The sequence below is a fragment of the Lepisosteus platostomus genome, chromosome 13, assembly GCF_059453375.1.
Source record: "Lepisosteus platostomus isolate fLepPlt1 chromosome 13, fLepPlt1.hap1, whole genome shotgun sequence".
Classification (NCBI taxonomy): Eukaryota; Metazoa; Chordata; class Actinopteri; order Semionotiformes; family Lepisosteidae; genus Lepisosteus; species Lepisosteus platostomus.
This window is the reverse complement of record NC_142623.1, coordinates 19,667,446-19,680,077: the sequence shown is the minus strand read 5'-3', so window position 1 is coordinate 19,680,077 and position 12,632 is coordinate 19,667,446. Positions and strand designations below refer to the sequence as shown.

General features: G+C 41.0%; 1 protein-coding gene across 1 annotated transcript in view; it reads left to right on the top strand.

The window, feature by feature from the left end:
• Positions 1–7,435: 7,435 nt before the first annotated feature.
• ppap2d (phosphatidic acid phosphatase type 2D) overlaps positions 7,436–12,632 on the top strand; it is a 51,967-nt gene continuing 46,770 nt past the window's right edge. The window contains exon 1 of the mRNA XM_088603742.1: positions 7,436–8,892. Coding sequence (XP_088459868.1) covers positions 8,691–8,892 — 202 coding nt within the window. The 5' untranslated portion in view covers positions 7,436–8,690. The remainder of the gene's footprint in view (positions 8,893–12,632) is intronic.

The window sequence follows — 12,632 nt, the reverse complement described above, 5'->3', positions numbered from 1 at the left end:
GAGACCCTTGACTCAGCGGACACATAGTAACTATTTTCTCTGAGCTGGTCTGCGTTAAGGAGAGTGGAAATTTCCTTGTCATTTTTAATGCGCATTTCATGCCATGCAGGTTAAATGTTCCTTTGAAGTGGAATGTTTATGAAACCCTTTGTCTCTCTCTGCGGAGTGTTTCCTGTCATGGTACCCCCTAACTGTAAACTTTGAGTCAGTTGCGTGGGCACTGTTAAACTTCCTACAAAGGATAGCAAAATGCTGCGTCGGCTTTGATGCTATACTCGAGCCATTCTCGATTATGGTACCACGAAGGTACAAAAGAGAGTCTCCTACCCTGAAACAGACAAACAGGGTATTGATGTACAGTAGAATGACCTGTTGGGTTTTTTAATCCTTAGGTCATCAGGGGGCTGCGGTAGTGGTTCACAAATGACTGGACTGGACTTAACTTTATTGGTTAAACTCCTATTTGTTGCTCTGTCTTTAACAGCAAAATTAGCATGGCTGGAATTAGCATGTGCACTTTTGCCGTTGTCGATGTCGAGCACCATATCTTCTTCCCTCACTTCTGCTCCATTTTCTTTTTCCCCACTACTAGCCACCCCTTTGGTGGTAATGGAAGATGGTCCTGTGAACCATTTTCTTATATCCATTATTTAGACTACTGTTAGCCTCGCTTCCTGATTAACAAAATGAGATTAAACAATTTCTGGCTACAAAACTGCCTTGTGTGTTGCATTATAAATTCCATACTGAAACCTTGTGACACAGGGCCTAGCTACGTTTTTTCAGCTTTATTAGAAAATTATTTGTTGGGGGTGCACATTAGCCCACGTGGGGGGGGGGGCACTCCCCCCTAATGCCCCCCCCCCCCCTTAGCGATGGCTGTGTCCAGGTGTTTCTCTGCGCTGCGGGTGGCTGCAGTGTGGGTTAATGTGCTGCTGCTTAGTCTTTTCCTTCAGCTTAGTGCTCTGGTGAAGTCACATGACTAGTTTAACTTTCATGTCCATCTCAGTGGCTTCATTTGACTTCATGTGGACTGTCGGGATTTAATCCCTGTCTTTCATATTCCAAGTATGCACAGCAGCAAACTGGCTCAGCCCTGTAAGACATGCTCTGATTTCCCCTTCTGTTTGATCAATGGCACCATTTAAAACTGCTCTTGTAAGTTGAGCTCTACAATTTGGGAAGTGCACACTGCAATGAATTTGTAAAGAAACTAAATGTCCTGCCAATCAGGGCAAACTTAACATGCAACAGCTCTGAGTTAAATAAGAATAAGACTATAGATGATGATTGATGATGACGGCCGGCATAGTGGAGCAGTAGTGTGCTGCCTCACAGCCCTGCTGCCCCGGGTTCCATTCCAGAGCTGGGGCACTGTCTGTGTGGAGTTTGTATGTTCTCCCCTGATCCACATGCATTTCCTCCAGGTGCTCCAGTTTCCTCCCCCTGTCCAAAAGCATGCCGGAAGGTTAATTGTCTTCTGGGAAAATTGGCCCTGGTGTGAGTGTGTGCATCTCTGTGTTGGTGTCTCTCTGCCCTGCTATGTGACTGGTGTCCCAACCAGGTTTCACCACATAACCTGCCTTGTGCCCATTGCTCGCTGGGATAGGCTCCAACTCTCCCATGACCCTGAATTGGATAAAGCGGTTAGAAAATGTATGGTATGAATGTGTTGTTAGTAGCCTATTGATCCAAGGATTTCATCCAGCTGTAAAAGAACCCAGCATATAAACTTTGTTAACACAACAGAACGGTGTGTTACAGACACCCCCAAAACTTTGTGTAAATAATTCCTCCTATTTTCAGTTTTAAAAGCATTTCTCAATAGTTTGCATAGGCTTCCACTTATTTTACCTACCTTGTGGTTTTACTATACATTATGAAAAAGTCCATTGTGTTGACTTTGTCAATACCTGTGAATATTTTGAACACTGTACAGTATCTCAGGTGCTCTCATAGTCTTCTCTGTTGAGGACAAAATGCATTTAAGTCTTTAAGCGTGTGTGACTAGGACATTCCTTTAAGGCCCAAGACTGTATCTGGTTTCTATTCTTTGGATTGATTCCAGATCAGTAATATGGTTTTTATAATGAGACCAGTGTTGGACTGATTATTCAGAATAATATTGCAATAGTGCACTACTCAATTTTTACAAAACATGTCTAAATTTTTGATTGACTTTCTACAGCTCCCCCACATTTTCTAGAGAATGGAAATGACATGTTTGTTTAAAAAAATAGCTTTTTAGGCTCCATTTTAACACAGTTATTATTTATAAATGTTTTCGCTAATTACCTGTAGCAGTTCCTGATCCCGATCCTCCTACTTTGGTAGAGTAGTAGAGGAAAGGAGTTTATTGCTGTATGTACATTATTTGCACCAATCTCTCAGGATTTGCATAGTACAGTAAACGGTACAGTATGACAGACAACACCACACGATGTAGAGAGTACATTACACAATGGCACATAATAAATAGTAACAACCAGAACAATAAATATGTTGTAGAGAAGAATAATTATTAGTGAAAAAAACATGGTAGTCCATGCAAAAAGTGCAGAGTACAGAGGTGCATTGAGTTTGAGGCATTGCAGTTAGTTGTTAAGGATGCATACTGCTGTAGGGTAGAAGCTGTTCTTGAGTCTAGTGGTCTGTGCTTTAATAGTGCGGTGCCACTTTTCAGAGGGTAGGGGGGAGAACAGTTTGTGACCAGGATGGTTGGGATCCTGAATGATGGATTGGGCTTTATTGCAATAGTAGATGCTGTGAATCTCATTGATTGATAGTAAATCACATCCTGTAATCACCTATCCCTTTGCCACAACCCTCTATATTTATTGGTATCACTGATAAATGTGTCATGTTTGTTAATTAAACCAAAATTGAGATAACTGACATACAGTAAATGATGAAGAGCAGTGGTCATAATACAGATAACCCCAGTCTGTACTCTTTCACCACTTATCTGTACTCTGTTTTCTTACCCTTGACCCATTCTCAATCCACACACATTCAGCCACTGAAATGTCCAAAGTGACAAATGTGAAGATGGTTCACTGATGAGCCGAGGGTGACCCCTCACACTCTGACAGTGTGCTTTGCTTTAGCAGGCAAAGAACAGGGCTGTTTAATTTTTTTTAAGCAATTGTTGTTTAGTTTTATATCAGCCCTTAAAGCTTTTGTTCAGGAACTCAGCCAAGCACAAGAGACATAAGGACCATGCACCCTCAGAAACATGCACTGTCTAGTCACCTGACTCATTGGTTAATAGGATGCCACAGGCATGCATCTCCTGGACAGCTATTACAGTTCTTGCAGTTGCCTGGCTGGCCACAAAGGGCCACTGCTGCAGAGAAGACAGAGGATACCTTGTCTGATTTCAGTCCCACACCACCTAAGCTATAATAAATCCTACACTTATACAGAGGGTCCTCAATTTACGCGAGTGTTGCGTTCCGGAAACCCACGTGTATTGTAAATTCCGCGTATTTTTTAAAGAATTTTTCCTATTTAAAATAATGGTAAATGCTATAGTTGCATTCTGCGCACATAGGTTTGACCCTACCTACACCCTATAGACGTGAATGATGAGCGTGCCATACACTAAATACCTTCAATACATCAACTTGTAACATGCATAAAATAAAAACACAGTTTAAAATAAAATATTAGTAAACATCAGTTATGTTTACTGTAAAGGGAATTTGAGAGAGTGAGAGAAAATGTGAGAGAGAAAAAAATTCTCAACAACAGCATCACTGTGTACCAGCATTCCCAACGCGCCAACGCGACACTCGCGCCATGAGCATCGGGCGGCCAAAGGCGTAACTATATGGCGCGCGTTATTTTGACTCACGCTTCCGTATTTAAACAAAAACTCGCGTAAAATGTGAACCCACTGTATAACACTTTTCTGGACACTCCACTCAAAGCACTTTACAGGTAATGGGGACTCCCCTCCACCACCACCAATGAGCAGCATCCACTTGGATGATGCGACAGCAGCCATAGTGCACCAGTACACTCACTACACATCAGTTATCAATGGGGAGGAGAGCAGAGTGATGAACCCAGTTCAGAGATTGGGATTATTAGGAGGCCATGATTGCCAGAGGGAAATTTGACCATGACACCGGGGTAATACCCCAACTCTTTACCACAGAGAGTGAGGACCTTGTATCCAGAGATCCACACATCTTGTCCAAAGGACGGTGCGGTGTTTTACAGGATAGTGTTTCCTTTACTATATAGGGGTGTTAGGACCCACACAGGCCGCAGGGTGAGTGCCTCCTACTGGCCCCTCTAACATCACTTCCAGCACTTGACACATGCCTCCAAAGTAATTAATCTGTATTACTTTTCTAATAAAAAAAATCAATTTAAACTCTCTAGTTTTTATTAAACTTCTTAGTAAACTTTTAAACAGTTGCAGGGTTGCTATTTCTCTTCCATAATGGCAAACAAGGAAAAAACAAAAATCTAGCTCTATTTTAAACTTGAAGTTTTTTTTCTTCATTTTAACACAACAAAAGTCTTAACATCTGAGGAAAAAATGAAGACATCATAACTTATGATCTGGTGTTCAATCATAACGCGGCTCTGCCCCGGCCTCCTAGCTGTCAACTGGGTCAAACTGCAATACCTGCTTTTCTTTCGACAAACCCCTCCGTGTTTCCTAGCAACGTCTGCTACGCAGTACGCACAGTACCAAGCTACGCTGCGTGTAAGTTAAAAACATCTACCGGTAATGCATGGAACGAAGAAAATATGTAGGCCTATGTTTGTTAACACAGTCTGAGTAACTAATAAGCAAAACAAAATCCCGGACAATTTTTGAAATTTTATAAATCCCGGTCAGACTGATATTTTAGGTCTCAAAAAGAGGACATGTCTGGGAAAAAAAGGACATCTGGTCACCCTAGGTTAAGAGCTTTGCTCAGGGGCCCAACACAGTAGGATTCCTCTTCCGGCTGCGGGATACAAACCGGCAACCTTCCAGCCACAGGCACATATCCTCAGCCATAGAGCCACCGCACCGCTGGCCAGGCTCACACCTGCTTAGTTTAAGTGGGTTGCCAGTTTTAAGTTGTAGGGTGATACAGCTGTAGTGTTCAGCTAGTGTCCAACCACTGACCTCTGTGTGGAATACAGGTTACATAGACCAGGGGTAAAACATCTGATTCTGGAGAACCACAGTCCCAAAGGTGTTATAACACACATCCATTCTAAAGATGGGATCATGTGGGTTGTATTCAAATTAGTGAGTTGATTGTTTCTTTTATGCATTCTTTTTTGTCAAGAATGTCCAGTTGTAGTCCATTTACTCTTATTATCTGATCAATAATCTGCTTAATTGAACACATCTCATCCAAGGATCACAGCCAGGTAATTCGGAGTATTCTGAAATGAATAATTTAACAGAATTCTGAGTATTCTGAAATGGATAATTTAACAGCGGACCATAAAACCTGTAACCCCTGACAAAAGTGTGCTTAAACAAGGATGGCTAGCCCCTTTATGTGTAGTCAACAGATTTTCCAAGTCACCTGCAGTTCATGATTTCAAAGATGTGCTTTATTCAAGACAACTGACCATAAATCATTCTGAGAACTGGCCATAAATGTTACATTTGTTTAATTAATCACATAACTAAAAGAAGTAAAAATAAACTCACCTCAGCTTTTTGTGGAAGATATAAAATACTCCTGCTCGCAGGGGGTCCTGGGATTGAAATGTCTACTTTTGAACAAGGTGACATATAGTAGATGCGGTAAATGGGCGCCAGGGGGCCCTGTTTCCTTGTTCCCTATATTACAGTATTTAAATAGATAATACTTTATTAATCCCGTAGGGAAATTGATGTGTTACAGCAGTCCAGCCCAAGACAAGCAAAACATGTGCTTTAAATACCGCCTTCTTATTTTAAGACCAAACCCGGTTTTCATGTGTAAATTGAGAAGCAAAATTGGTTTAAAAACACACTTTGTAGTTAACAAGAGAGAAATATAAAAAATAATGCACCGTGTCAACTTAAAACTAGGCTCCCAATCTTTTTTGGGTGATAGTGCTTGTCCAAATAACCTTTCACATACGGATTTCCCCTAGTTCACACTCACTAAAAGTCAATGAAAGATATCGTATAAAATGGAAATAAACGGGGAGTGAAATATCCCCAGCACTCTCGATCAAGACACTTGAAGGCAAGGCTGATTGTGAAAAGGGAGCGTTTGTGATTCTCACAAAAGGGGGTCGTAAAGTTGCCAAAATGTTCTGGGTGCCTGCTTTCCAGTATGTGAACCCGCTGACATGTGGTTACAGAATCAGTCGTTTACTGCTGATATTTTCTGTTTTGTCCTTCATTTTGTCCGTCCTGTTCGCTGTTATCGAGGACACTCTGGTCTGTTTTTGCCTCATGTACTGTGTTGATTTTTTTTTTTGCAGTAGCAAAACAGGCATTGTCCTCTTCGTATTGATCGTCAGTGCTGTGACTGGAAATTGAGGTTGCTGCTCGGCCGTCCCAATACCTAGGATAGGATGAGACGAAATTCTGACTTTCAAAGCACATCTGATTCACGTTAGGCCAGAGTGCGTTCATCTTACAAACAGGCTTGTTAAGGGCAACTGTAATAATACACATTGAAACAAACCCTCAGCCAATAATTGTTGGTTACAAAAAGGTTACAAAATTAGGTCACATTACTGTCATGTTTCTCTGCGTTCTGTTTTATGCACGGGTTTGTGCTTCATTGAATACAGAAAAGCTGTGCTTCGCTATAACTGGTGTATCCTAGATTTATCGGCATATGGTGTTTTACGTTTTCTATTCAACGCTGGAGTGCAAATGCATTTTAATGTTACATTCATTTTATGGTGTTAATGTGTGGATGTCGCAGTCCAATATCCCGCCTTAATGCATCTGGCTGCTCATTGATTCTCACCAGTGCCTGATGCATGTTTCAGAGCCTAAGAGGTTTAAATTCCTTTTTTTGACGACCTTGTTAAAATACTGCTGTGATACCCTGAGGCTACTTTTTATACAATATGGGTCATTTTCTCTGATGTCCTCTTTTCTGTTGTGGGTTACACGCTCATTAACAGGAAGAAACTGTAAAATATTTCATGGAGTTATTAATCTCTGTCTTTGCAAAACGATTTTTTTTACAAACAAATGTATAAGATATTTATACACAAAATGATCACATAGCGCCTTTCTTCTTTTAAACGCAATGGTTATGTTTGCTGGCTTCAGAACATCGTTTCGTGTCATAGAATGCTTCCACTGGAAGTTTAAAAACTTTAAAACTATTCTGTATTGTAATCTATTTTTACTATTGCTCTTCGGTCATTTGCCTGAACGAAACTGAAGCTCCTCATTGAAAAGCGCGTTCACGTAGAGCACCCTTTCAGCGTTAGTGGATTTTATTAATAATTGTCGTGGCATGTCACTGTACCTACACGAAATCCCGGACACCTACTGAGCAACTCGGGCGAGGCAGAGGTACAGGAACAGACGTTAAACTGAAGTTAGGTTTTGTAAAGAAGATTGTATTGCTGCAGACAAAAGCCGAAAATCGCTGCTTTTCACACATGGTCTTAATTCAAATTGGAAACCTCTGCTAATGACAAAGAGGTGTAAATTCGTCGCGGGAGCGAGGCGAATACAGCAAAAAAGTGGTGGAGAAGGACAGGAAGGAAGGGAGAGAGCCGGGAACCGATGAGATTACATACTCAACGCAGGATACACGCCGAGAGTTACTGTACAACTGTGTCGGGTAAACACTGGTGTTATTAAGATATTGAATAACAAATCAACGTCGTTTGCTGGTTTGACTCGGAACAGATGGTACTGCGCATTAGAAGAATGTTGCAGAAAGATTCACTGAAATACTAGACTGCCCCCACCCCCCTCATTTTAAACCATTAGAGGTAAAGAGGGGCACGGGAGGTGGGGTGGGGGTTAATATTAGGACTAGGCTCTTCAGACACTACGCTGTGACGTTCCCCACTCTTTTCAGATGGTCAGGCTCGCTATCAGCTGTAGATTATTAACAAGGAGAAAGTTTTCTGAACTCAACAGCGCAGACGTTTTCTTGCAGAGGAAGTTTGGGGCGCGATTCAACAAGTCTCATCTGGGGTCTGAGCTAAGGAGCTGCGGAGAAGAGCGGAGATAACAAGGTTTAAAAAAGCCGCTGTCGAGAGAATGATAAATGTCTGCAGACTGGAGAACTCGCAGGAACGCCAAGGAGAGTGAGCACAAAAGTTCTGGCGAACTTTTAAACCGACAGACACGGCTAATTTAGATCCTTCAGAGTTTCGCAAAACTAGCAGAAACTAATGCTAACATGTTTTCGCAGGGGGCAGCAATTGGATATTTCAAAACACTTTCTCAAAGTGCGGCATAAGTGAAGTAACAGGGATTATTTTTTGCTTGTGACATAATTGACTCTCCGGGATTTGTATACGAAAATTTTTAATTTGGTATACGAAGATTAATATCTGAAAAAGATCAATGAAACTGCTCTTGACTTCTTTTAAACATCTGTGAACTACAACACTTGCATTTCTTTTTGGTTTGCTAACTCCTGGGGAAAGTGTTTTATGACATATATGTATATTTTAAGTTCAGGAGAAAACGCCACTAACTGATCCGATAGAAAAAGTCGAAGGTAAACAGAACAGTTCTGAAAGAGATGCAGAATTACAAATACGGTCCGACTGCATCTGGAGTCCTGCCGCGGGACGCTGAACTTCACGCCCGGCTGGGAGATCTTGTGGAGTCCGGGAGTCCGAGGGAAAATGGATCGGGCAGGAGTCACACTGACTGCTCAAGCAATGCACAGCAGAAGAGGAGGAAAATGCTGGTGTGCTTGGACGTGCTGTGTCTTTTCGTAGGTAATAAACGTTCCGAATTATTCTGCCACTCGTAACACAGTTAAACACAGCTGTCAAAACACCTTGAGGTCAACCAGGTTGGACTATACACTTTTCTCAATGGCTACGGTTTCGTGATCGTCTTTACTGTTCTTCAACGAATAACAGTGATCTATACAATTAAAAACAAAAAGTGTTCACAATGTGAACACAATGTACACAATGTGTACAGATACAGTATATTTACTGTATACATACATACTTTTGTCAAAGTGTTACAGTTTTGAGTTTGTTAAGGCACTGGGTTTGCCTTGGAGCGCGTCTGACGTGAGCGCCTTGCTCTGTAGCAATAATAAAACTATTAAATTATTACAGTGGATCTTGATGCCAGGAAAGCGTTGTTCAGACTTGACAAAGCGATAGATCTGGCTAATTTCAAAATTGAAACTACAAGACGGAAAGTAAGGTGCGAACAGGTTTTGAGAGGATATCTGTAGGACCTCTCAGAAATCGCGTAATTTCACGACAGTCGTTATCTCAGAGTAACAGGTTTTAATAAAAGGGTCCAACAGGCTTAAAAACATTGCAAACTGAAACTATAGCGTTGCATCAAGAAACGACTACCTCCCTTTTCTCAATGTTTATTATAGGAGTACGACCAAAGTTGTTAACTCTTACACAACATGTATTTGGTGGCACTGGAAAATAAGAATTAAGTTTGAGAATTTCTTAAAGTTTAACAATATATCTTTCTTTATTAGGTTTTTGTCTATATGATGACAGTATTTTAAGACCATTTGTTTACTTTTATAAAATTACAATCGTAATCAATTTGAGTAACACGTACACCCCATTCTTAAAGTCGACTCATAAAGTGTTTAAAATCTTCGTTTACATTTAAAAAAGCAAATGCAAAAGCAATGTTTCTTGGTAATCCTAAACCCAGAAAAACGGGCAGGTGGTGTTGGGGCTCTGGCGATCTTACTGTACCTGCAAAGATTCGTAGCAAATCAGAGCCGGACGCACGTGCTTTGTTTACAAGGAGCAGCAGGCTGGTCCAAGGGTTTCTGCAGTTCCCATGGCAACCGTCTTTCTCAAGGAAAAGAGACGCTGGGGGAATTTGTATAATGTATGTGTGTATTTTCCAATGAGCTGACCTTTTGGTCGCTTTGTTTAATTCCTGCCATAATTTCAGCCCCTGAAAAATGCGTTACAGATCTGTAGCAGACAAAGATGAACTAATAACGCGTCGCAGAGGGAGTTCTCGCAGACACGCGCACCCGGGTTTAATCCAATTGTTGTTTTGTTTAAACAGGGAAATCATATGTCCGTGGGTGTTTGAACTACGTAAAATGGGTAGTTTCCCGGGACCACTTACGTTTTTGTTGTCCCTTGCAATCATTCTACCTTGAAGGTGGAAATCTGCCTGTAGCGTGTACTGGTACAAGTGATAAAGCTAAACAAATAGACGCATATTGCCTTCTAATTACGTAGTATGTAAATGTTGATCAGGACCTGGTAGTGATGTGAGGTTAATGATAACCAGAGTGTATTGTTTTAATTCTCCTCAATAACCTATACATTAATTTTTAAACTACACTCTGTTCAACCACCACAATGAGCGGTTACATTTTTTAACTTTGCAAATCAATGTTTTAGATAGCCTTTTGATACCGACACCACCTTTTCAATGAACATGTAATGTTTATCTCAAACTTGGGTACCGGTGGCAGAATCTGATGAAAAAGTAAAGCTCTGTCTTAAGGTAATATTCCCCTTGATGGCATTGCAGAAAATACAATTAATTTAATTGCTTGAAATAAATTCTATACTTCTGTAGTTTAAACACATAATGTCAGAAAAAAGCTTCGCTATTTAATTTCAACACTAGCTCTAAAAATTGTATATTTTAAGATGTATTTGTTTTAATATGTATTATAAACAGAAAGCAGTAAAATTTCACTTATTGGAGTTTGAGAAATAATACACCCAAAATTAAATGTACTCAAGCACACACACTTTTTGTAGTGTAAAACAAAACTACAGTACCTTTGCACCCTGTTGTTTAGTCCAGCTCTGTTTTTATTATGGGCTGGTTGGAACACCATGTGTTAGACTTGTCAAAGCAGCTAGACAGGTCTCTGTGCTGTCAGTTATACTGCACTAATTCAAGTTAACCAGTTGCTTAAAGAGGACTTATTTTCGGGCATAAAAAAGTTTGCCTCCTTTCCCCCAGGCTAGCCTACATACAGACTGTGCTGTTTTGATGTAATCTGTTGCTCCAACTGTCACTCTTTCCAAAGCACCTTTTTATAGAGAAACCTTATAGAGTAACCTTAAAATAGGTTCTTGGATTTAAGTTCTCTGACTCACAAGCTGCAGAGAAAATGCTTGACTTTATAATAATAATAATTGCTTACAGTTCTATAGAGCTTTTCTGGACACTCCACTCAAAGCACTTTACAGGTAATGGGGACTCCCCTCCACCACCACCAATGTGCAGCATCCACCTGGATGATGCGATGGCAGCCAAAGTGCGCCAGAACGCTCACCACACATCAGCTATCAGTGGGGAGGAGAGCAGAGTAATGTAGCCAATTCATAGAGGAGGATTATTAGGAGGCCATTATAGGAGACCAATGGGAAATTTGACCAGGTTACACCCCTACTCTTTTCGAGAGGCAACCATGGGATTTTTAATGACCACAGAGAGTCAGGACCTTGGTTTTACGTCTCAAAGGACGGCGCCTGTTTACAGTATAGTGTCCCTGTCACTATACTGGGGCATTAGGACTCACATGGACCGCAGGGTGAGCACCCCCTGCTGGCCCCACTAACACCTCTTCTAGCAGTAACCTTAGTTTTTCCCAGGAGGTCTCCCATCCAGGTACTGACCAGGCTCACACCTGCTTAGCTGCAGTGGGTTGCCCGTTGTGAGTTGCAGGGTGATATGGCTGCTGGCGACTTTACATAAGAACATAAAAAGGTAACAAAGGAGAAGAGGGAATTTGGCTAATCAAGGCTATTTGATAGTTACTAGGTAAGTGATTCAAGGATGTCGTCCAGCTGTTGCTTCAAAGAAGGGTTACAGCTTTAACAACATGGCTCGGCAGCTTGTTCTGCTCTCCCACAGCCCTTTGGGTAAAGTAGTGCCTCCTGTTCTGTTTTAAAAGCACTTCCATGTAGTTTCTGCTTGTGTCCTCTGGTTTCATGTTTAACTGTTGATTCTGAAGCCCACTGGGTTTTTGCTGTAAATGCTTTTGAGGATTTGGAATCCATTCATCAAGGTCCCTTGTAGACAAGCTTTCCGTTTCTGAAGGTACAACAAGACAGTGGCTATACCTTGTTTTCAGAGGTTTGAATGGGGATCTGCAAAAGAACAAGGAGAGATTCCCATGGATTTGTCTTGAGATAGTTTTAAAATTGTCTGTAAGACCTTCAGCAAATAGTCTCTGCCTCTTAATGTCTGAAGTTGGCCCATAACATATCAATTTCTACAGCAGCTGTTCTCCAGCGCAAATAGTTATAAATGAAAACATTACATATAATTTAATCTGTTAGGCTGCAGCTGAGTAACTCATGATGTTATGTTTACAACACAAGTGAACAATTTGATCTGTAACCTTTTCTCATCCAGATGTATTTGTTTTTGTTATTTATTTATTTTTGCCAAACAAGGGCCATTCCACTGTAGCGCCACTGTTGGAGTATTTGATTTAAACAGCATAAGAAAGGGGAACAGGATGAATTAGACATCCAAT